A 27,467-nucleotide genomic window follows, 5' to 3' on the forward strand; every position below is an offset into this window, starting at 1 on the left:
TTTATTTTTTCTTTAAAATCTTTTTCAAAGTGTAATCATAAAATTTAGACTGAATATTATAGAATTCAGTGCGTTTTATTTTTGATTCAGATTTTAACATGACAACATAATATATAAATATGTTTTTTTACTCTTTCTGATTTAAATAATATAACGTAAAGAATTTTATAAACTACAAGGTGGTTCATTCAACAGAATGCAGACCTCGAGAAAAATAATTATAATTAACATTCAAATAATTAAAATATTATTATCAATAGTATTTTCTAGAAAAAGAAAAATATCAATTTTTGAGAAAAACATTGACAATCAAAATATTTATTTATTTCTATATAATTTAAATATGATTTAAATTTTTTTGTCATATCGCCTCTATAAAATTTTTTTTTAACAAATAAGCATATTTTCAACATTATTTTTTGAAGAAAATAGGGAAAGTAAAATTAATCAGGAAAAAAACAGGGATTTTTACTGGAAAAAATTTAATTTTTAGAGTTCATAAGAAAATTCTGAATTTTTGTGTCTTTTTTGAAAAAGAAATTACCACGAATTCTACTAAAGAACCCTCAATTTTTCTATTTAAATAATACTTAATTCTTGTAGAACAATCATAAAATTACTATACTTATAAATAGTTTAATGAATAATTTGACTTAAATATTAACATTAACATAACAACATTTTTTACAGGGATATAATTATTTTCATAAATAATAAAATTCTTTTTAGGAATTCAATTATTTTTATAAATATAATAATACTCAACGCAAAATTTCAATTATTTTGAATACAATTTTAATCGAATCTCGTAACATTTTCTAATAAAAATTAATTGAAATATGAATTTTAATTAAAAACACTATAATAATTATATTTTGAAAAGTTACAAATGATAGCTAAAATTCAATTATTTTCAAAAATAATAAAATTCTTATGAAAAATTCAATTATGTTCCAAAATTTAAAAAAATTCTTGTCCAAATTTTGATTATTTTTATAAATAATAAAATTCTTTGTAGGAATTCAATTGACCTGATTGATAAGTAATGTAGACGTATTTCGTAAGGTATTTCATATTAATTCTGGGAGGGAGGATAAGATTATATTACAATCGCATTACCATAAAATATTTTCTAGATTCACCCCTGTTGAGGTCAGAGTAGTTTTTTTAATGAAAGGGTGAAGTTTAAAAAACGAGTAAAGTATTTTGAAGAGCCCAAAAATAATAAAGCAATTTGCCTTAAAATAAGAGAAAAATGGTGAATTTTTTTTTGACAAAAAAACTATCCCGAACACTAGCACCAGACATCGAAATTTCTTAAAATTCAACATTTTTCTTTTATATTAAAGCAAATTGCTTCACTATTTTTGGGCTCTTCAAAAATACTTTACTCGTTTTTTAAACTTCACCCTTTGGTAAAAAAAAACTACTCTGACCTCTACAGGGGCGGATCCAAAAAATATTTTCGGGTTGGGCGATTGTATTAATCTTATCCTTACACACTGAAAAAAAATATATTTATGATACTGCCATAAATATGGCCAATACTCACATATTATGTTGGTGGATATGGGACAGCCATACAGTATTGCTGTTTCAGCTATACGTCCTAACTATACGAGTATGACAAAATCGACAATATCATTTTTTTCAGTGCACTGACTTAGAACGAGGACACAATTTTGTCTAGGAAAACCATGAGAACAATTTTTAAAGTACAATAGAATGCGTAATATACATTATTCATATAATAAGAATTTATAATTTAATCTTAATCAAAAGTTGCATAACAATGATGAATATAAAAATATTATAAAACTCTTAAATAATCTACAAAGAAGATAAAACAATAGTAAAGCACACAACATACAACCGAAAAGGACTCTGCTGCTCTTAAGAAAACAAGTCTAAAGATTTTAAAAATTAAAGTTTTAAACACACGCAGTGCTTTTACATAGAATAACATTTATTTAGTCAACAAAATAATACAAATAATCAAAAATACAGCAATGTAAATAGAAAAGCAGATTTTAATTGTGTAAAGCTATCAAATGTTTAAAAAGTTTTGACCTAAAAATACCAATACTTTCTGCATTGGTTATTGAACATGGAAGAGAGTTCCACAAAGTTCCAGCCGTAACAATAAAATAATTCTTATATACTTTTCCGTTTCGGCATAGAGGTGTCCTTAGCTGATTAGGACACCTTACTTCCCTCGAAGTAATTTGACTTCTAAAAAAATTTTGTAATAAATAAAGAGGTCTCTTCGTATTTAAAATAACATATGTTAAACATCCATTAAACAACAGAAGTCTATTTTTTACATTTAGCCATCCCAGTCTTTTACGATAAAGAGAAATATGTCCTTTTAAATTAAAAATAAATCTTATACAAAAATTGAAAAGTACCTCCAGCTTACTATTAAGTTCATCTGTAAGATTATTTTATAAACTGCACAACAATAGTCAAAATGAGGTAATATTAGAGAAGAAACAAGTTGGGTTTTCAATTTAGTAGAAAGAGCTTTTCTATTTGATTTAAATTATTGTAATGTTGCATAAACATTTCTACATATGTGGCTCACATGTCTTTCCCCAGAAAGAGTTGGATTAAAAATAACCCTCAAATTCTTAACCAATTGTACATAAGGTATAACTATATTATTAATCTCAACGGGAGGACACTCATTTAAATTCAAGTTACTTATGAACCAATAATCTTTGAATAAGTTTTATCAAGATAAATTTTAAGTTTACTTAACTCTGCCCACTCGTAAACAGCTTTGACATCCTCAATCAGTGCTAAATTTTTAGCCAATTCATCAAGGCTACTCTCTACGTAAATTTGCAAATCATCGACATAGTATACATATCTGAAGAACATTTCTCAAATCATCTGTAAAAAGTATAAATAGTAAAGGACCCAATACGGAACCCTGTGGAACGCCTGTTCCAACACGACCCCATTCAGATCCCTCACCATTCTGTCCATAGACAGACTACAGATTTGGCAGCGATCACTTCCCTGTCATCATGGTTATCCCGATTAAACTGGAAACAAATTGCCAAAGTTCCACAAGATTAAATTTTAAAAAAGTCGACTTACCGAAATTTGATAAATTGGAGAATAATTTCTTGCATCTTCTCTTACTGATTATTATTTCGTATGACATTCAGTTTGTTTGTTTCTTTTTTTGAAACATTTAGACTTTTGCCTATAAATTTTTAAAAAAAAGAAACGTCGTCTTTTGTAGTAGATAAACTATTAATACACATTTCTGTACAAAATTTTTATTTTTTTCACAAACATTACAAACGCTCGCTTTTTCATAGATACAATTCAGGGAATTTTTTAAATAAATATTCGGTTTACATAATACGAAATTGTATAATTTCACTGCCAAAACATATTTATACAACATTTTTATAATCGTTTATTCGTTTTTTTCTGTAAATTATGAAGTATTGACATTTTATTATATTAATATATTCCAATATAATAATATTATTATAAGGATATCGTTAAGGAGATTTAATTACATAATTGTTTGTTGAGAATACTATTATATGTACCATTCAATAAAAATATAATATCTTTTTTGTAAAATACAAAGTTTTCATAAACTTTGAAGAAAATAGTTATATTGTATTATTAAGATTTAAGGAAACATCTTTAACACTTTTTCAAAAAAATTGCATTAACAAAATGAGTCATTCCTTAAGTTTTACTATAAGAAGCAGTTGTGTTTTCTATCATGCATTAAGTATATAATGAGTAACAGGTATACCTATACTTGCATCTTAGGAAAACGGTATTTTCAGAAATTAATATAAAAAGAAATTTTACATTCTTTAAAAATGATTTCATAATACGATTTTAATATTGACATTAAATCTTTAAATCATTAAATTCTCAAATTCTTTCGAGAACCCAAATATGGAACAACGTAAAATTACTGCTTTTAGACAGAATTAAAAATATTCACCTTAGATGCAATTTATAAGTATATGTAATATTAAATAAATGAATTTACATTTTCTTTAGAATGTATTTCCAAAAATTTACCTTCCTGTTAGGTATACATAATCTTTATATACACTATTTAAATATATTATCTTTTGTTTGTAAACATTTGAGTAAAAAAGTAATTTTATATTTCTACGAACCATTCGCTGTTAAATTTATTTTATGCGCTTACAGCTGTATAAATTGATCTAGGTACCTTTAGCTGACATCATTAATTAATTAAAAGGCAGTTTGTTCTTTATAAATGATAAGAAAACCTTCTTCAATTTTTGTAAAAAAAATTTCATGTATAAATATCCTTGGACTTAAACAATAATTGTTGCTTAGTATAACAATTTTTCTGTTTTGAACACAAGAATTTGTTCTTTTGTGAGTAATAAAAAATTTTAAAATTCGAAAATATGTTACAAATGAAAATTACTAAAAAAAGGGAAGAGATTTTGCACAGCTAACTCTACTTTTTTCTCATACACAAATTTTAAAATAATCACACAAAACTTGATATTTTTAATTAAGGTACTTTTATAATAAAAAGTCCTGTTTCTTACACAAAAGAAAGTCATACAGAAAGATCAAGAAAGAAAGTCTTAGAGAAAACCCTAAAGTTATTTTTGTTATGTCTCAAATTCTACATCAATACAAAAATGTTTAGCTGAAGTTTCAAATTGAAAAACGTATAATTTTCCTCGTGTAAAAGCATCTCTTATTAAAACTATTATTGTGACACAATTGATACAAAATATTAAATTAATATTAAATTGATGTGTTTTGTAAACTTAAAAATATTCTACGCTCAAACAAATTTTATTAATACTGAAAACGATATATTTAAATTCCACACTTTTTTCAAACTGAATAAATAAATAAGATTAATTTTTTACTAGTTCACAACAAATAAAAGCAGATGTTCCAAAAATGAATTCTTTTTCAAAATATTATCTACACTTTGACACACAAAATTTATTCTAAATTGAAAAAACATTGCATTTTTTAAATTAGTTAATATTTAGCTTAAAACCCATATAAAATTCTAAAATCGACAAACATTATTCTAACCAGAGGAATTTTTTAACATTATTTTGAAAAATTGATTCCACATTTTATTTAGGAATAATTTGTTTTTATTAACTATTTTTTTATAGTTTTTTTTTAGTTTCCCGTAATAATAGAAGAATTAATTAATGTAATTAATTGCTTTAAAAAAATTTACTCTATAAACAAACAGTTCTCGTTTCATGGGCTTTAAGACACCGATAAATATTGACCGATCTAAAAAAAACTATTAAAGTGACTCTTAGAGTCATTATATGTGTCACAAAATCTTTCTTTAAACGTTAGACATAATTAAATGGCATCTTATTTTCTTCCTTATTTTCTATACATTTTTCTTCATGCAGATATTTTCAAAAACAACTAATTATAATTCCTGATTTTCTGAAAATACATATGACAATTGTAATAATCTCAATTTTGACTGAACAATGTTATACTCATCGATCCAACAGAGAATAAAATTAACATTGTCAAAATTTATTTTACTTCTAATCGAGATGCATTATTAAATACTTTTACTTTGATTTTTCAATAATACATTTTCGAATGGTAACTTTAAAAATTACTTATACTCATAAAACACAAAGAAGACACACTTTACGATATGAATAATACATTTTTGGATTTTTTTAATATAAAAAATATCACTCCTTAATAGTTTAATCTACCATCAACTCAAAGTGTACGGATCCTAATTTTTCATGGCGATTGTGTATTATATTTTTCGCCCAAGCTTTGCATTCGACATTTATCAGAATTCCTCCTGAAAAAATTTAATTTTAAATATTAGTGCAATTCTGTGTATAAGATATGAGAAACTTTAAATTTATTTATTAGATTATTCTATATTTACAAAGTTTATATTTATTTATTGAATATTTATATTGAACAGCAGATGATTAATACACTAAATTAAATGGGGAAGATAAACATATTTTTTTATTATGTCATGAATTTATTCTCAATATCTAAAAGAAATATTTTTATAAGAGGCGTGGAAGAAGCTCGAAAAACTATGGCTAAAGACTTTAGCCAAAGTAAACAAGATCTGAGCCATACTTTGAAACATTGACTAACACTCTCTAAATCTGAATCAGCTAAATTTCACTGATTCTCAGCGATAAGTATGCCACTATTTTCGAACAGCGTATATGCGCTAATTAATCAGTGAAATTTCACTGATTATTTAGTAAAATTTCACTAATTCACAGCGCATATACGCTAATTGAAATAGTGGCATACTTATCGCTGATTCAGATTTAGAGAACAACTAAAACACCATTGCTTGTGGCCGTTTCCCATTCTTACAAAATAATATGCATCACTGCATATTAAACATTGTAAACCATAGGCAATGGATGAAATAGTTTAAAACTTTAAAATTGCTATATGGGTGGTCATAATTTATTGAACCATTTACAATGACAAAAATACTATAAGCCTTTCAAAATATTCATATTATCACTATGTGCGAAAATCTAGCAAATCAACGCCAACGGGAAAACTGGTTTAAATCGAGAAATTTCTATATTCTGACTATGACAGACTTCGCACTTGATAATTAATTTAAAAAAAATAGCAAAAAGTAGCTTTCAAACTAAAAAAAGGTGTAAAACAGTAGTTGCCGAAAAATTAAACTTGATAACCAAAAAACTTTTTTTAGACTTTTCCCAACAATAGCAAAAATTATATTCTATATTTTATATTCCTGAATTTCTCCCCATTTTCATTAAAAATATTCACTTCTTTCTTATCCTGGTAATGAATTGAATTCCTGCCACACTTTACTTATTTAAAAGTCTCCACCCTTTGGTAAAAAATCAAAAATTTCTTAAATTATAAAAAATTCGAAAAACAGAATTTTTTAAAATTCAACATTTTTTCTTCTTTTTTGTAGGGTTCAGCTTCGTCATTTTTGTGCTTTTGAAAAATACTATACTTATTTAATATTCTCGACTCTTTGGCAAAAAATCTAAAATTATCGAAAATTTTCAAAAATTCAAAAATCCAAATTTCTTAAAATTCAACTTTTTTTCCTCTCTTTTATGGGATTTAGCTTCGTTATTTTTGTTCTTTTGGAAAATACTTTACATATTTAATATTCTGGACTCTTTGGTAAAAAATCTAAAATTATCGGAAATTTTCAAAAACTCAAAAATCCGAATTTCTTAAAATTCAACTTTTTTTCCTCTCTTTTATGGGATTTAGCTTCGTTATTTTTGTGCTTTTGGAAAATGCTTTACTTATTTAATTATCTCGACTCTTTGGCAAAAAATCTAAAATTATCGAAAATTTTCAAAAATTCAAAAATCCGAATTTCTTAAAATTCAACTTTTTTTCCTCTCTTTTATGGGATTTAGCTTCGTTATTTTTGTTCTTTTGGAAAATACTTTACATATTTAATATTCTGGACTCTTTGGTAAAAAATCTAAAATTATCGGAAATTTTCAAAAACTCAAAAATCCGAATTTCTTAAAATTCAACATTTTATCTTCTTTTTTATCGCATTTGGATTCATTATTTTTGTGCTTTTGAAAAATACTATACTTATTTAATATTCTCGACTCTTTGGTAAAAAATCTAAAATTATCGAAAATTTTCAAAAACTCAAAAATCCGAATTTCTTAAAATTCAACATTTTTTCCTCTCTTTTATGGGATTTAGCTTCGTTATTTTTGTGCTTTTGGAAAATGCTTTACTTATTTAACAGTCTCGACTCTTTGGTAAAAAATTTAAAATTATCGAAAATTTTCAAAAACTCAATAATCCGAATTTCTTAAAATTCAACATTTTTTCTTCTTTTTTATCGCATTAGGCTTCGTTATTTTTGTGCTTTTGGAAAATACTTTACTTATTTAATAGTCTCGACTCTTTGGTAAAAAATCTAAAATTATCGAAAATTTTCAAAAACTCAAAAATCCGAATTTCTTAAAATTCAACATTTTTTCCTCTCTTTTATGGGATTTAGCTTCGTTATTTTTGTGCTTTTGGAAAATGCTTTACTTATTTAACAGTCTCGACTCTTTGGTAAAAAATTTAAAATTATCGAAAATTTTCAAAAACTCAATAATCCGAATTTCTTAAAATTCAACATTTTTTCTTCTTTTTTATCGCATTAGGCTTCGTTATTTTTGTGCTTTTGGAAAATACTTTACTTATTTAATAGTCTCGACTCTTTGGTAAAAAATCTAAAATTATCGAAAATTTTCAAAAATTCAAAAATCCGAATTTCTTAAAATTCAACATTTTTTCTTCTTTTTTATCGCATTTGGATTCATTATTTTTGTGCTTTTGAAAAATACTATACTTATTTAATATTCTCGACTCTTTGGCAAAAAATCTAAAATTATCGAAAATTTTCAAAAATTCAAAAATCCGAATTTCTTAAAATTCAACTTTTTTTCCTCTCTTTTATGGGATTTAGCTTCGTTATTTTTGTTCTTTTGGAAAATACTTTACATATTTAATATTCTGGACTCTTTGGTAAAAAATCTAAAATTATCGGAAATTTTCAAAAACTCAAAAATCCGAATTTCTTAAAATTCAACATTTTATCTTATTTTTTATCGCATTTGGATTCATTATTTTTGTGCTTTTGAAAAATACTATACTTATTTAATATTCTCGACTCTTTGGTAAAAAATCTAAAATTATCGAAAATTTTCAAAAACTCAAAAATCCAAATTTCTTAAAATTCAACTTTTTTTCCTCTCTTTTATGGGATTTAGCTTCGTCATTTTTGTTCTTTTGGAAAATACTTTACATATTTAATATTCTGGACTCTTTGGTAAAAAATCTAAAATTATCGGAAATTTTCAAAAACTCAAAAATCCGAATTTCTTAAAATTCAACATTTTTTCCTCTCTTTTATGGGATTTAGCTTCGTTATTTTTGTGCTTTTGGAAAATAGTTTACTTATTTAATAGTCTCGACTCTTTGGTAAAAAATCTAAAATTATCGAAAATTATCAAAAACTCAAAAATCCGAATTTCTAAAAATTCAACATTTTTTCCTCTCTTTTATGGGATTTAGCTTCGTTATTTTTGTGCTTTTGGAAAATGCTTTACTTATTTAACAGTCTCGACTCTTTGGTAAAAAATTTAAAATTATCGAAAATTTTCAAAAACTCAAAAATCCGAATTTCTTAAAATTCAACATTTTTTCTTCTTTTTTATCGCATTAGGCTTCGTTATTTTTGTGCTTTTGGAAAATACTTTACTTATTTAATAGTCCCGACTCTTTGGTAAAAAATCTAAAATTATCGAAAATTTTCAAAAACTCAAAAATCCGAATTTCTTAAAATTCAACATTTTTTCCTCTCTTTTATGGGATTTAGCTTCGTTATTTTTGTGCTTTTGAAAAATACTATACTTATTTAATATTCTCGACTCTTTGGTAAAAAATCTAAAATTATCGAAAATTTTCAAAAATTCAAAAATCCGAATTTCTTAAAATTCAACATTTTTTCTTCTTTTCTATCGCATTTGGATTCATTATTTTTGTGCTTTTGAGAAATACTATACTTATTTAATATTCTCGACTCTTTGGTAAAAAATCTAAAATTATCGAAAATTTTCAAAAACTCAAAAATCCGAATTTCTGAAAATTCAACATTTTTTCCTCTCTTTTATGGGATTTAGCTTCGTTATTTTTGTGCTTTTGGAAAATGCTTTACTTATTTAACAGTCTCGACTCTTTGGTAAAAAATTTAAAATTATCGAAAATTTTCAAAAACTCAAAAATCCGAATTTCTTAAAATTCAACATTTTTTCTTCTTTTTTATCGCATTAGGCTTCGTTATTTTTGTGCTTTTGGAAAATACTTTACTTATTTAATAGTCTCGACTCTTTGGTAAAAAATCTAAAATTATCGAAAATTTTCAAAAATTCAAAAATCCGAATTTCTTAAAATTCAACATTTTTTCTTCTTTTTTATCGCATTTGGATTCATTATTTTTGTGCTTTTGAAAAATACTATACTTATTTAATATTCTCGACTCTTTGGCAAAAAATCTAAAATTATCGAAAATTTTCAAAAATTCAAAAATCCGAATTTCTTAAAATTCAACTTTTTTTCCTCTCTTTTATGGGATTTAGCTTCGTTATTTTTGTGCTTTTGAAAAATACTATACTTATTTAATATTCTCGACTCTTTGGTAAAAAATCTAAAATTATCGAAAATTTTCAAAAATTCAAAAATCCGAATTTCTTAAAATTCAACATTTTTTCTTCTTTTCTATCGCATTTGGATTCATTATTTTTGTGCTCTTGAGAAATACTATACTTATTTAATATTCTCGACTCTTTGGTAAAAAATCTAAAATTATCGAAAATTTTCAAAAACTCAAAAATCCGAATTTCTGAAAATTCAACATTTTTTCCTCTCTTTTATGGGATTTAGCTTCGTTATTTTTGTGCTTTTGGAAAATGCTTTACTTATTTAACAGTCTCGACTCTTTGGTAAAAAATTTAAAATTATCGAAAATTTTCAAAAACTCAAAAATCCGAATTTCTTAAAATTCAACATTTTTTCTTCTTTTTTATCGCATTAGGCTTCGTTATTTTTGTGCTTTTGGAAAATACTTTACTTATTTAATAGTCTCGACTCTTTGGTAAAAAATCTAAAATTATCGAAAATTTTCAAAAATTCAAAAATCCGAATTTCTTAAAATTCAACATTTTTTCTTCTTTTTTATCGCATTTGGATTCATTATTTTTGTGCTTTTGAAAAATACTATACTTATTTAATATTCTCGACTCTTTGGCAAAAAATCTAAAATTATCGAAAATTTTCAAAAATTCAAAAATCCGAATTTCTTAAAATTCAACTTTTTTTCCTCTCTTTTATGGGATTTAGCTTCGTTATTTTTGTTCTTTTGGAAAATACTTTACATATTTAATATTCTGGACTCTTTGGTAAAAAATCTAAAATTATCGGAAATTTTCAAAAACTCAAAAATCCGAATTTCTTAAAATTCAACATTTTATCTTCTTTTTTATCGCATTTGGATTCATTATTTTTGTGCTTTTGAAAAATACTATACTTATTTAATATTCTCGACTCTTTGGTAAAAAATCTAAAATTATCGAAAATTTTCAAAAACTCAAAAATCCAAATTTCTTAAAATTCAACTTTTTTTCCTCTCTTTTATGGGATTTAGCTTCGTCATTTTTGTTCTTTTGGAAAATAGTTTACTTATTTAATAGTCTCGACTCTTTGGTAAAAAATCTAAAATTATCGAAAATTATCAAAAACTCAAAAATCCGAATTTCTGAAAATTCAACATTTTTTCCTCTCTTTTATGGGATTTAGCTTCGTTATTTTTGTGCTTTTGGAAAATGCTTTACTTATTTAACAGTCTCGACTCTTTGGTAAAAAATTTAAAATTATCGGAAATTTTCAAAAACTCAAAAATCCGAATTTCTTAAAATTCAACATTTTTTCTTCTTTTTTATCGCATTAGGCTTCGTTATTTTTGTGCTTTTGGAAAATACTTTACTTATTTAATAGTCTCGACTCTTTGGTAAAAAATCTAAAATTATCGAAAATTTTCAAAAACTCAAAAATCCGAATTTCTTAAAATTCAACATTTTATCTTCTTTTTTATCGCATTTGGATTCATTATTTTTGTGCTTTTGAAAAATACTATACTTATTTAATATTCTCGACTCTTTGGTAAAAAATCTAAAATTATCGAAAATTTTCAAAAACTCAAAAATCCGAATTTCTTAAAATTCAACATTTTTTCCTCTTTTTTATGGGATTTAGCTTCGTTATTTTTGTGCTTTTGGAAAATGCTTTACTTATTTAATTATCTCGACTCTTTGGCAAAAAATCTAAAATTATCGAAAATTTTCAAAAACTCAAAAATCCGAATTTCTTAAAATTCAACTTTTTTTCCTCTCTTTTATGGGATTTAGCTTCGTTATTTTTGTGCTTTTGGAAAATAGTTTACTTATTTAATAGTCTCGACTCTTTGGTAAAAAATCTAAAATTATCGAAAATTTTCAAAAATTCAAAAATCCGAATTTCTTAAAATTCAACATTTTTTCTTCTTTTCTATCGCATTTGGATTCATTATTTTTGTGCTTTTGAGAAATACTATACTTATTTAATATTCTCGACTCTTTGGTAAAAAATCTAAAATTATCGAAAATTTTCAAAAACTCAAAAATCCGAATTTCTTAAAATTCAACATTTTTTCCTCTCTTTTATGGGATTTAGCTTCGTTATTTTTGTGCTTTTGGAAAATGCTTTACTTATTTAATTATCTCGACTCTTTGGCAAAAAATCTAAAATTATCGAAAATTTTCAAAAACTCAAAAATCCGAATTTCTTAAAATTCAACTTTTTTTCCTCTCTTTTATGGGATTTAGCTTCGTTATTTTTGTGCTTTTGGAAAATAGTTTACTTATTTAATAGTCTCGACTCTTTGGTAAAAAATCTAAAATTATCGAAAATTATCAAAAATTCAAAAATCCGAATTTCTTAAAATTCAACATTTTTTCCTTTCTTTTATGGGATTTAGCTTCATTATTTTTGTGCTTTTGGAAAATACTTTACTTATTTAACAGTCTCGACTCTTTGGTAAAAAATCTAAAATTATCGAAAATTTTCAAAAACTCAAAAATTCGAATTTCTGAAAATTCAACATTTTTTCCTCTCTTTTATGGGATTTAGCTTCGTTATTTTTGTGCTTTTGGAAAATAGTTTACTTATTTAATAGTCTCGACTCTTTGGTAAAAAATCTAAAATTATCGAAAATTATCAAAAATTCAAAAATCCGAATTTCTGAAAATTCAACATTTTTTCCTCTCTTTTATGGGATTTAGCTTCGTTATTTTTGTGCTTTTGGAAAATGCTTTACTTATTTAACAGTCTCGACTCTTTGGTAAAAAATCTAAAATTATCGAAAATTTTCAAAAACTCAAAAATCCGAATTTCTTAAAATTCAACATTTTTTCTTCTTTTTTATCGCATTAGGCTTCGTTATTTTTGTGCTTTTGGAAAATACTTTACTTATTTAATAGTCCCGACTCTTTGGTAAAAAATCTAAAATTATCGAAAATTTTCAAAAACTCAAAAATCCGAATTTCTTAAAATTCAACATTTTTTCCTCTCTTTTATGGGATTTAGCTTCGTTATTTTTGTGCTTTTGGAAAATAGTTTACTTATTTAATAGTCTCGACTCTTTGGAAAAAAATCTAAAATTATCGGAAATTTTCAAAAACTCAAAAATCCGAATTTCTTAAAATTCAACATTTTATCTTCTTTTTTATCGCATTTGGATTCATTATTTTTGTGCTTTTGAAAAATACTATACTTATTTAATATTCTCGACTCTTTGGCAAAAAATCTAAAATTATCGAAAATTTTCAAAAATTCAAAAATCCGAATTTCTTAAAATTCAACATTTTTTCCTCTCTTTTATGGGATTTAGCTTCGTTATTTTTGTGCTTTTGGAAAATGCTTTACTTTTCTAAATAGGGTGTTTAAACAAGGATTGAGAAAATTATTCGCCGACTTTTTACTAATTTTATTTCCACTTTCTTGGGACAAAAGTATGGTAACTGACATATTTAACAATAAATTAATATCTAATGATAGAAACAAACGATAATAAAAATCTTCTAAGTTTTGTTAGAAAAAAAATTTTTTTTATTCACAATAATTTTATTTTTTGTATAAGTTTTTAGAAATTTAAGAAATTGTTCGATCAAATATCCTAGAATAATGGATCGGCTATAAGTAATAATTTTGGAAGTCTATTTTAACATTTTTTAAATGACTCAAAAGTATTTTTAATTTTAATATTGACAACTGAAACTTTTCTTAAAAAGAAAAAAATTACACATTCTGTTGTTGCAAATTGCATGAAAGAATTAAAGTGTATGAAATAATTAAAACTTTAAATTCTTACTTGTTAGACGTCTGAAGTGTACAGCTACTAATGGACTTAAGTATCCTTCTGCATTTTCAAAAGGATAGTAATATCCAGGAAATCCTTGCTCTTTCGGTATTATTTCGATGGGACCAATGTTTTCTTGATCCGCTGGATTTTCACCCTCACAAGATACCCAAATGGTATTAAGTTTTCGGGAATCTTCCGCTTTCAATGAGCGAATATGACTTTTTAATGACTCTGGCATTATTGATGGCAATTCATCAGTGTTGTTGTAGAAATCTGGTCTCCATCCGTAAATCTGAGGATTCATAATTTCTATAAATGAAGTAAATAATTTTTTTTCAAGAGCATGCAAAAGTGGAACCTCGATTTTTCATCACGTACCGGACGAAAACCTTGACGACTAACCAAAGAAATTGATAATCGAATTTGTGAATTTTAAGTACATAAGTTATAGTTTGTTTTTTTACATTTTTGATATCAATACATACAATTATAAAAAAAATCTGAACCACTTTTTTCCATTTGTTCAACTTTACCTTGTTTAGCTTTAAGAAGATGCAAGGAGCTGATTTGTGATAATTGAACAAATTTTTCTCAGTGCAAGGATGAAATTTGTAAATATCCACATTGCATACTTGTCCGGATGGAGGATAATTCCCATAATCACAGTTATAAATGTTTGCCCCTAGACCAGGTGTCGTACCAGGAGTTCTATAATCTACAAGATAAAATTTCTGATGTTTGAACAGATAAAATTGTTGATTCATGAATTTAAAATGTTATAATTAATTATGATATTATTATGATATGATATATTACTTATGATATAATATATATACACTTATGATAATGTTTCTAAAAATTAGTATTAATTTGTTAAAAAGTATAAAATAATAATTAATTAGCCTTACCGTGCAAAAAGTCTTCTAAAGATTTAACCCAATATTTAAAGTTTTCTGAATCTGTTGCTTTGTACCATATTAAGGTACTTTCAACATTTTCCGACGGTGGATGAGGTCTGAAACCCAAACCTAAAAAATATTTTTTAAAGAATTAGGTTTAACACATATTTCGTAATACATAGTTGTTCTTCTACAATAGCAGGATTCAGTTGAAAATTTTATATACTTCTACAAATGTCTTAAGGATTTTACCAACTTCTTCTACAATTTCTATACTCATGTGATTTTTCTTGCTTAAGGGGACAGTTTAGCAATTACTAGAATAAAGGAAGACTTTTCGGAAACTTGCATTTTTCATTGGACGAATTTCGATTTTATTCAACTTATTAATTTTCTTCTGATTCATTCGTATTATTTAATTTATTGGAACTATTGTAACTTTTCGTATTCTTGCTTTATTGTTATATATATAGTGAAACTGTTTTCATAGATTTCCTGGAACAAATAAGGATATTATATTCGGTATTGGTACAGAAGCTACTATTTCTGTTTTTTAGAGAATTTACACTACCTTAAATTCGCTAATACTAGAAATCAAAAAACTATTCTCAATAATTATAATCAAATTCCTTAAAACGATTCAATTATTTTCAAAAAATATTCCAAATTCAATTATTTTCATAAATAATAAAATTCTTCTCAGGAATCCAATTATTTTTTAAAAATTTTAATAAAGCTGTTAGCATCTATTCAATTATTTTTAATACAATTTTACAAGAGCTGCTCGAAAAATGTAATTATTCTTAAAAATTCAATTTCAATTCCTCGAAAAAACGAATAATTAAATTTTTTTTTAAATTCTTTGGAAGAATTCAATTATTTACAAAAATATTAGAATTTTTCACAGGAATTCAATTATTTTCAAATCCAAACAGAATTCAATTATTAAAAATTTTTTTTTAAATTCTTCGTAAGAATTCAATTTTTCTCATGAATAATAAAAATTTCTTAGGAATTTAATTATTTAAATTAGAATTTCCATAAAAAGTGAGGAAAATAAAAAATATGGAATATGGTTTGTGTTATTTTTAATGTAGCTAAGAATATTATTATCTTTCTAAAGTTAATAGTTAAAAATGCTTATTTGTCCAATGATTTTGTTATTAATAATATTAAAAAAGTCGGCATTGATTCCTATTGCAGTTGGCAAAGTACCATAGTTTTCATTTTCTCCTGAATCCGACTTTATTGATAAAAGTTAAATGTTACTAAGGTTGTATAAAGCTTACCTGGGTTCGTTCCTATGAGAGATTTATTTAATTGCCAAGTTGGTATTCTTGGATCAATTGTTTGATAAAATCCCCAAAAGCAGATAGCTACTAAAGCTGCTAATACTCCGTAAAATACTAAGTAGAAAAGTCCAATTTTTCCTGCAATAAAATTTAAAAATCATTATTATATAACATTTTTTAGTTAAAAAGTACAGAGAAAATTTTAGTATTTTTTAATATTAATTAAGGTATGTACCACTTGGCAACAGTTTTTTGTTTTTAAATTAAAAAATAAATTTGTAAAATTTGTAAAACTTTGCCTATTTTTACAATTTTTAAATGTGTCTAACTTCTTTGGATAAAATGGGAATAAAATATGGGTCTTTCGGAAATAATTAAATTTTCACTAACTATACCTGCACGTCATTTTGTAATACATCAAAAAATTGTGAAAATGAACAAAGTAACAATTTCATTTTGCCAATTTATTTAATTGAAAAAGAAAACAAAAAAAAGGTGTATAAAGAAAAAGTAAAAAATAATCGCAATTACTTAATATTCCGTAAGATTTTACTTAATTTTATTTATTGTTTACTTGTGCTATTTTAGGAATAAAGACCCTCATACAGATAAAAGGTAGATGGTTTATTTTATAAACTATTACTATTGGATTATTATTTTATAAACATTTCAAAATACTTTTAAACTGATCAATATGAAAAATTTTAAAGTACATGACATTGCAATAGCTTTAGGGCAATGATCCAACTACAAACTTGAAATTCTATTTTAGAAAAGGGGAACACACATCCTATTATTAGTTTGGAATTATCAATGACATTTCGACAGATAAAAACTTTTTATATTTATGAAATAGTTAAAGCAGAAAGTTAAAAATTATGTTAACGTTTCCCAGATAGTCGGAAAGTTTACGGCAAGCTTGGGTGATCTTGCCAAAATATCTTCTGTATAGCAAACTTTCTGTAAAAGGTTCTCGCAATCTCGATATAAAAATTGTTTCAACATTCCAAGGGATGATTAGGAAATATTAACCATTTCTTTTTTGCATTTTAAAAATCAGAAAAAACCGTTTTTGCCCACAATTTTAAGAAAATTTTAGGACACCTATAAATATTTCGCCCTTCTATTTACTTTTCATATTGGGGTGGTCCAGGCATATACAAGTACTTCTAATTCAAAGTCGTAGACGCAATATTTAGTAATATACAATTTGAAGGTGTACTTTGTGTATGAAAATTCACTTGCAACGCTAGTATATTAAGGCAATAGACGAGTGAATATAGCTCTAAAATAAACAAATAAATAAAGTTGCATTGAAAAATTGCTGAAAATTTCCACAGATAACATTCAAAAATTTTTACATTAGACTTGCAAAATATTTGCAGAATCTTGAGCGTAATAGTTTTCTGTGGCCTCACTGCTTAATCTAATCATCGCGGAATTTTCGCAATAATTGATTCTGCGTAATGACTGTCTAAACAGTTTCGGAACGCTCTGCATTAAATATAGTATTGCTTCTCATAGACCAATGTAAGATTGAAGTAATGCTAGAATTTTTAAAAACCCTTCGTCCAATTATGTGCTATACTCACTCACTAACAAAAAATATAAAAATTGGTTAATAAGACTTTTTGTCAAGGTTGGCCTACCATTTATAATATAAATTTGACAGATACTTTTTAAATAAATATACAAATAAACGTTCATTATTTTATTATTCACAGGACTTTCCAACAATATACTTAAATTGACCAAATTCATTTTAAAAGAAAGTTGTAAACAAAAGTCAAAAGGTGAGCCGACCTTGACTATGCTCCCCAACTATTATGTTTCTCATTTTTGTTGTTTGTTTTAATAAATGAAAAATATTATTACCTTCTTGAAATGCTTTAAATGATTCTTCAATGTTTATTACTTTAAAATTAAAAACTTTATGTTTTCCTATTTATTACGCTTTCCATAATTCATCATCTACAATAATTTATTTTTGCTTCCTCAGAGAGGAATTATATTGTGTCTGCACTTGCATTGCACTAGCCTCAATAACTCAAAGCCAAAAAAATTAAATAGATAGGTATTTTTTAAAAATTACATATATCCCGGAGAAACAAAAAATGAAAGTATTTGAAGTCCGATTTATAGAGTCTATTCATATTTTTTACTTTGTGAAAAAATGTTTTTGCCATAATTAAAAAAATGAAACCAAGTAAAAAATGGCTCATATTGCTTATGTAATTTTTGGACGGCCCCTAAGTCAAAAAAACATGATAACATATACATTTTTTCAGAAATTATTGTAGTTTTAATAAAACAAGGCAAACTCAACAATTTTTTTGATTTTTTAAAAAAATTAATTAACCTTTTTTTGAGGCTTAGTTTTTAAAAAATTATAGATTGTAGTTGCTTAGAGAGAAACTATGTGAATTAACACGCAGTTTAGAAAATAAACAATTCTTCGTAGCATTAAAGAAGTTGCATTTACATAATTTTTTAGATAGTGTAAGTTTAATTGAAATTAATCAGAGGATAATGTAGTACACAGGGGCACATACATATATTTAACTACAATTTGTAAATTATAAAATTATAAAAAAACCTGAATATTATACTCGTCGAGGACGGGTACGATAGTTAGTATAATTATATATATACTATCTCTAAGACTGCTTCTAAAGTGAATCATCCATAAAAGAATGTTTTCAATTATAATTTTTATTATTCATGAGAAGAATTGAATTCTTAGGAAGATTTTTACAACAAATTTTTTAATAATTGAATTCTATTTGAAATTTTATGAAATAGTACAAAGTTTAGCGAAAATATGTAATATGTAATGTGAAATAAATTTTTTCCTTATAGGGTTGGAAATTTGCTAAAATTTGCACGCCTAACTCTTATAATGCCAAATTTGTATAATTTAGTTGCGCATTGTAACTTAGATTTTAATTATAGGGCTTGACCACCCGTATGTAAATAAATAAATCTATTTAATATTTTTCTAAACTGTGAGACTTAATTTAAGGTCAAATTTTCAACAACAAAAAAGTTGTCAAAACAAAATAATTCATTTGTTTCTGGATTACAACTTCATGAATTGCTGTAATTTCTCAATTATTTTTCTTAAAAAAATATTCACGATATTCTACTGCTAATTGGTAGATTAATAAAAATGAGAAATATTCAAAGACTAAAAAGAATAAGGCGGAAGGAGATTGCACATGTTTCATGATCTGACACAAACATTCATACGCCTTTCAATAGCAATTGTTAAACTTCCCTTAGAACGAACGTGAACAACGAGGTCAATTGACGTTAAATAGAAACACATTACTGCATTACGTAATTTAGGGTCATTTTGAAGGGTACACCTACGCGACTATATGACGGCCATGCAATCATAGCTACAAAGAATAAACCAGAGTCCCAAAACCGGATCGGTTAGGATTTGTAGCGCGACGTAACATGTCTACCGGATGTAGATAAAACGTCCACATACTTTTGATTATTACAATTGTTGGAAAATTGTATTAATTTATTTTTATTATGCTTTTGATTTACTTTTATAAAGATTATTTTCATTGATCAATTTTCAGGATCATACAATGTCAGCATGCGAGGAAAAAGTTTAGTTTTCAGATTTAATTGCTATGACATAAAAGAATTTTGTCAAGACAATTTGGTAGCAATGGCAAAGAAAATTCGTTTGAATCTGAACGAAATATAAATTATTTAACTATTTTTCTTCAAGGATTGGTCCATCGAGAACATACTTGATTTTTGTTACTATTCCAGAATTTTTAAATCCTTTTCTTTATATTTTATTAAAGACTTCGTCAAATCCGATGCCAAAATGGTCAAGCATTTTTATTTCATTCAAAGAACCTTTTTGAAAAAATGGAGCTATTCATGCGAAATTTTATTCGTAGGTACATTACGCAAAAATAGTTCGACCGATTGAAATGAAACTTAACAATCATTTGAGTGCAGAGTATTTTAATGTGACGTCATCCTGCCTACCAAGTGGTAATGTCAAGTTTTTTATTTTACCGACTTATGTAAACAGAGAGGAATATTATTTATTACATTTTTGAATTTGAAAAATGTTTTCAGTTTACATTTTTTTAGTAATTTTTTAATATTTTCATTACTTATTTTGGTTTGGAGTTGACTATAATATTACTTCCATTTAAGTGAAAATTAAAAAATAGCTTTAAGTGGATAATAAGTTAATATTCTAATTTTTGAAAATGACCACTAGTTATAACTAGAAGAACTTCAAGATAATCTGAGTACCTTAATAACGCGAGAATTATTGTAGCAACCACTTAATATTGATAATTAAATGTTAAAGTTACATATTCTTTTATTTTAAAAGCCAACAAATAATTTTGAAAAATTAATCCTTTACTTTTTATTTTTTAAAATACATACCTAATTTAAAACAGAAATGGTCTGTTACTAACTATGTGACATATGTCCAAGTAAAAACTGGGGAAATGAAATCATGCTGCTGTGCAAATAATATGCAAGATAATCTACATCGACCAACGGTCAGGTGTCTGCGCAGACTGCGGTTGTTCAAATTGAAATGAAACCCTTCTAACCTTATTGTATTTTTAAAAATTTATATTTGTTATTTCAAAATAATCATAGAATACATTTCTTCACTAATAATAAATGTAAATACACAAAGCACGTTGTCCTTTTCTTTTGATTGCGATATTTAGTACTAATTAACAATAAATATGTAGCCAGTAATTAACAATAATTTTAATTTTAAAAATAAAAATTTTAAGTATGAATGAAGAATTTTAAACTGAAGGAAAAAAATATAAAACTTGTTTACGAATGAAAATTTTCCTTCGTATTACGATTTTTACTTCCTTCACTGTAAGCGCTAAAGGTAAAGGACAAAAACACCCCAAATTTTCACTATACTTTTCATCGAGCTGTGAACAGCTGCCTCACATATAACATTCGTCAGAAATGCATTCAACATAATTTTCGCTTAACAAAGGCTTCCGTTATTATACAAAAATAAAATTTTGATTGTCAGATCGACATTGTGCAAATTTCTTTTTCTCTATTTCCTAAACAATATTAGAAAATTGTTGAAAATTATTATTAAAAAATAAAAAATATTTGTATATTCTCTATTTCTAAATTCAGTTAAAAATATTCATGTTCGCATGTATAAACTGCCGGAGGTAATTGTGCGACACCTACTTTTTGATGACTATTTTCGGTTTCCAGTTCTTTTTATTAATTTTTTTGAAACCTGTATCTGCTTCTAATATTCAATTATTATTAACACTTCAAGTAAAATTCATTTTTAAATTAATTTTTTTTCGAAAATTGTACTAGAATGTTTGTTTACCTATTTCACGTCATTAAATCAGTCAGTGCCGTTTTTGAATTCCGTATTGCAACAATGCAACCACAGCACTTGCGATCACCTCGACTAATAAACATCACATATTCCCACTTCAAGTCAAATTTTCATTACAATTAAGTAATATTTATATTATTTGGGAGTGAGAATATATTTTTTTTACTTTACCTTGCCGCTGAAGATTAATTTCTTTTCTTTTTAGCATTATAAAATTTGTCCGTATTGCGACTGTCATATTCCATATTCGCCATGTATCCCAATACGGAAAATACACGACTCCGCGTTGTACTGGGCCTACTCGCAATGCGGAATCACGGACTCCCAATATTTTTTTTTACAGGGTACGTTATTTGTAACATTTGGAATTATTTTTCTGATATTTCTTAGTAGAAAAAATTGAAAATTAAACAAAAATTTGAAAAAAATCGGACTTTTTTATAAAAAACATAAATAACTTTTTTGTTTATAAATTTTTGTTTTTTTTATATCCCTATTTGTTAGAACGCATATGAAAGCATAAGAAATGTTGATTGATGAATTTTTCTATTGATTTTTAAGTACCGAAATAAGTCCTCAAACTTCATGTCAAAATTTTGTACATTTGCGGGTTTTAAAGGGTTAAAGCAATTTTAATAGACTAAAAAATGAATTTAAAAAAATACTTCAAATATATTTTATCATAATATTGCAGTAAACATTCTGTAAGTGAGTGATAATAATTAATTGATAAATACTGAATGAGAAAAAATTTTTGAAAATAGAGTTACATTCCTTTAGGTTCTACTTCTACTGTTCTTTAGAAGAGACAAACCTGTTGTAAAAATATACCCTTACGCTTCATTATGTATATCAGGTCAACTATACATGCGTGTACCACTCCCTGCTATCAATTAACTTTTGTGTATCCAATGTCGTGAACGTAGACAACATATCACTATGAATTATAATAACAGTAGAACGCCTCTAATTTCAAGGTTCTATAATTTCATCTTTCCCCCATTTCAACCTCCCACCATGTAGTAAGAATGTGACGTCACCATTATGAGGGACAATTCTTAAGTAAATATAACCTTAAAATGTATTGTAACTTCCCCTATCGCGCCTACAGTCTGTAATTTTATGTCCCCTAAAATATTGAATTCATGGTAATGTACTGTACAAGTGTTTATACAATTTTACAACCACTTTCGTCAAGACGAACAACAAGCACTATTCGCTCTTTATACTTCATAAATAAATACAAATCCAAAATTTCTTTTTGTCACTAACTAAGGCTCATTTAGGGACCTCCAATGGACTATAATAAAGTTTTTAAAAAGCAACTTTTCTCAAAGACTTAAAAGCAGTAAAATTCTTATATCCAACAGAGAAAAATCCCCTAACGTCGAGAATTGAACGCACGACCCTAACATTTATAAACCGATAACGTAACCATATAACCAATGTAATTTGCTTGAAATACTAAACTTATTAGTTCAAAAGAAATTTAATTAAACATTATTTGATACAAGTAAACAATTACTTGATAATAGGCAATGATTCAGTTAATTTAATCAAATGCATTTCAATGTAACTGCTTACACTTCGTATCAAAATTTTTAATACATATTTCCTTTAAATTTGTCTTCTTTGTATAAATATATGAATGAACGAGTTGTAACAAAATATAAAGTCATAACTTAGAAAGAATTAAAGCATTTTGATAAACTTTATTTCCATAAGACAGTTCCATGCAGAGTAAAAATTAAATGATATTTTCGAATCACTTGCATAATGAAAATTTAGTCTTGATTTTATTTTCTTTATTCTGTCTACAGAAATTGCGAAACCTACAGGTGATTAACAACAAACGAAAAAAACATGTACATGAACTCAACGTCATGACATCTAATGACACGTCACCTGATCACGCCCATGTGCGTTTACCATTTCAGAAAAAATTAAAAGCTAGAGGACTAAAAAGTAGCCTATAATTTCATATCTTTAAGGTGAAATTTAAGATTTCAAGTTAAGCTCTTAAAATTTCTACTGGTCTATCTGAGACTAGATTAAAGACTAATACATATAAAAATAAGTCAGGTAAATGTGTTGCTTTAAGATTAAGATGTGTTAACGAGACTCTTCAGTTAATTATAAGGATAAAATATCATTATAGACTAAAATTAAAACTGATTTTAAAAGTAGTCCCGCACAGAATCACAGGGTGGTTACCAGTTTCAGTTTATCAATTTCCCCTGGCAATTTACTGACATTAAAACTATTTTCCCTGACTAAATTCTTTTTACAGGAGAATATGATAGTTTACGAAAAAAATTTTATAGGATTTTCATCGCTGAATATAAATTTGGCCTCAAAAAGTGCTTATCACGTCAAGATTTTGAGAAAAATGGCCTCTAAGTTTCAAAAAACCCTGTTTTGACCTTTTTCGATCACGTGTAGAAAATAATGCCGAGGTGATAGGGGTGTCTATAGTTAGGCTTAAATTAAAGCTTGAACTGTCAATTAAATGAATATTTCTACAATTTTCAACTATAGATTTCATCTCTTAATCAATTATTTTAGGGGTCGTCCATAAAGCGCATCTGATACTTTAGGGGGAGTCTGTAAAATAACATGCTGCTTGTTAATCGTTAATGAAAAAGATATCATGATGAGGGGTTGAAATTTTCACAATTAAGTATCACGTGCTTTATGGATGACTCCTTAAACAATTTTTCTAAAGTTCTTCGAGAATTCAATTATTTAAAATACAAAAATTCCGTTCTTTATAATAATTGTAATTGTCCATGCTTTTTCATTAAAGTTATTAAGGTATAATATTTTCAAAAAATAATTAAAGAAATTAAAATAAAGAAATTCTTATAATTAATTTTTTTTAAATAAATTTAAAAATAATTTTTTAGAGATAATAGTTTTTAACCTAGATAAAATTGAAAAATTTACACAAACAATTTGGTAAAATCTTTTAAAAATAATTCAAATTTTGAAAAATATAAATAAAAATAATCGAATTTTTGAATAATTTTATTTATAATTATACGTCCATAATTTCTTCAAAATTTAAAAAAAATATATAAAAAAGTAAATTTTTATTTACTTTGTTTAAAAATAATTGAATCCTAAAAGATTATGATAAAACAATTTACATATTTTAAAAATTATTTTTTAAAAATATTTTAATGTAAATTTTTCGAAAATGCGAAGAAATAGCTAAAACTGACTTACAGTTGCTAAAAACGACCAAAGTACCCTATAAGACCAATAAAAATGTTGAGGTAATGTTTTGAGTTATCCGTCAATCCTTAAGAAAAATGACTTAAAATTTAAAAAATTTAAAAAGTTAAAAAATAATAAAAAAAATTTTAATTTTTAAAACTAAATCATAGAAATTTTAAAAATAAATATGTGACGCGCTCCGAAGTTATGTTTATGTTATTTTTACCTTAATTAAAAAATTCTGTTTAATAAATTGTGTAAGTTAGAATTTTTATCAAAACAAAAATTTGCAATATTTTTATTTCTTCATCACAATTTTTTTATTTTACAAAATCTCATATTATTCTTTTTAGAAAAGTAAAAATTTGTACAATATCTATATTTTAATCACATTAAAATTCTAATTTCTTTAAATAAATAAAAAAAATTGATGTAGGGTAAACCGGACAGTAGTCGACCACTTAAGAAAATATTTTTTTTAATGAATACTGTTTATAAAAATTGCCATTAAAATTTCTTTAAAATTTCTTCCACGTGTGATTGTTCCTAATCAAGTTTCTGACAAAACTAATAGCAATCATATTGGTGCATGTGCACTTGTTTTTAGTAAGTTTTTGAACAAAAAATTTAAACAAGTTGTTTCAAAGTATTAAGTGTAGTTTTTAAAAAGTCCTGAATTTAAATTTTTGTTTTTTAAATATAAAAATAGTTACATTTATATAAATATTGGGATATTTAAAAAAATTAATCGAGAGCTTTAAGATCATGTATTCAGTGGCCACGTGCCCCATATACTATACTATAGGGACACGTGACCAGTGAATAACATAACCTTAAATAAAAATTAAATTTTACAAAATTTCAATTATTCAAAAGTTTTTTAATTGTATATTTCGAAAACTTAATTAGAAAAATTATTCAAAAATAACTTTTCAAAGATTTGTCTATAGTTATAATTTTCACACTAATAAAAATCGAAAGAAATTGCAGTTTATACTAAAAGTGTGGCATTTTGTCGTAAAATTTGTAAAAAAAAGTATAGAAAAAGTCACAATTTTTTAATACAAGTCGATAAAAGTCGCATTATTTGAAAATAGTCGAAAAAGTCATAATATCAGAGACCTGATAAAAGGATATTGTTGAATGGAAACGTAGAAGCAACGAAATCAACCGCGAAGCGTTCGATGAGGCGCTAGTTTTTAAAAGGTAACAGTTCTTTAAGTTAGTACAAAAAATGATTGAAAAAATTTAATGATTTTCAAAATAAGAAAAATCATTTAATGTATATTTTAAAAATTGAATATTTTTCAACACTTTTAGTACATTTATATCATTTTAAAAATAGTTATCTACAAAATAATAACATTCAGAAGCATTTTGTCAAAGTTAGACAACTCAGACAAGTGACACAAATTTTTTGGAGCAAATTATTACATTCCTAACTACTATTACATATTTTAAATCCACAAAGTCATACTATCCAAGGCTTGCTATTTGAAAATATTACGACCATTTTATAAAAATTCCGATACAATTTTTTTTATTTCATAATTAAGTCCGAGGCCTAAATATATTTAATATTTAAAAATATCTTTTAAATTTTTGTCATTTTGTTGCAAAATGTAATGTTTAATTTATATTAATGCGATATTTGAGACAGTGTATATATGAGACCTTCCCCCACTTTCCGCCGCACATATATTCCAAGTCCTTGACTCTCGAATCTCTTAATATAAATTCACTATAGAGTGGAGTTGAAAAAGGTACCAATATATTATATTACAAGAAAAATTTTAATACGAAAATTGTTTACACGATTTTTAAATTAGAAAAAAGTAAAATTAATTGTTAAAAATTATTTATTGCACTGATATATTAAATGACAATAACAATTGCATAAGAAGACCTTTCTATTTTTAATCATAATATTTATGTTTGTATACATTGACGATTTTCTATTCAATAATTATCTTCAAATATTAATTTTCTACTTTAGGTATAATTAAACTGAATGGAGAAATAAATTAAATTTATTATACTTTAAAATATTATTTAGCTCGAAACATTAAAAACTCGTAAAAAAAACTAATATTGGAATGGAGACATGTGACGTAAACAAAAGGCGTTCCCACGAGTTTGCTATACAGAAAACTATTTGTAACCACGTCCAAAACAATTTTTGACAGCTACGCACAAAACAACAACTTTACTTATATGGTGCTCAAAAAATAATTCTTTAAAAAAATTATTGCTAGATTTTTATTAAGTTTTGAATAAAAAATATAGAAATAGCGATTTACTTACCCCAACTACTGGCAGTTCTGCCCATAAAGGCACCGGTTTCATGATTATAAAGAAATGTTCGAATAGATTGACCAACTGGCACCGATGGAGGTTTTTCATAAGGATTCATAAGCTCAACGGCTGGTGTTTTTGAATCTTTGGCAACCATTGTGAAGAATGTGAAGAAAAGATATTATTTTAAAATATAATTTAAAAAAAATAGTTAATTCTTGGAGTAAACACTAACACAAAAATATAACAAAGAACCTATAGTAGTGAAACGAAAAATTGAAACTTAGTAATTGAAGGCGCGGTGTACAAGCGTTTTTGTTAACGAAAGCCAAGTTTAGTAACTTCTCGGCGCCAACAGGTTAACTGAAGCTCACTGAATACAA

The 27,467-nt window shown here is 25.6% G+C and overlaps 1 protein-coding gene across 1 annotated transcript; it reads right to left on the reverse strand.

Moving 5' to 3' along the window:
- Positions 1–3,274: 3,274 nt before the first annotated feature.
- LOC122499851 (sodium/potassium-transporting ATPase subunit beta-2-like) lies at positions 3,275–27,466 on the reverse strand. Its single transcript, XM_043608382.1, has 6 exons — positions 27,094–27,466; positions 16,179–16,319; positions 14,899–15,018; positions 14,524–14,705; positions 14,000–14,282; positions 3,275–5,842 (listed from the first exon to the last, which is right to left on the reverse strand). The coding sequence occupies exons 1-6, from the start codon at positions 27,239–27,241 to the stop codon at positions 5,739–5,741; spliced, it is 978 nt and encodes a 325-aa protein (XP_043464317.1). The 5' UTR covers positions 27,242–27,466; the 3' UTR covers positions 3,275–5,738.
- Between the last annotated feature and the right edge of the window lies 1 nt (position 27,467).

Source organism: Leptopilina heterotoma, unplaced genomic scaffold, assembly GCF_015476425.1.
Source record: "Leptopilina heterotoma isolate Lh14 unplaced genomic scaffold, ASM1547642v1 Lhet_177, whole genome shotgun sequence".
Classification (NCBI taxonomy): Eukaryota; Metazoa; Arthropoda; class Insecta; order Hymenoptera; family Figitidae; genus Leptopilina; species Leptopilina heterotoma.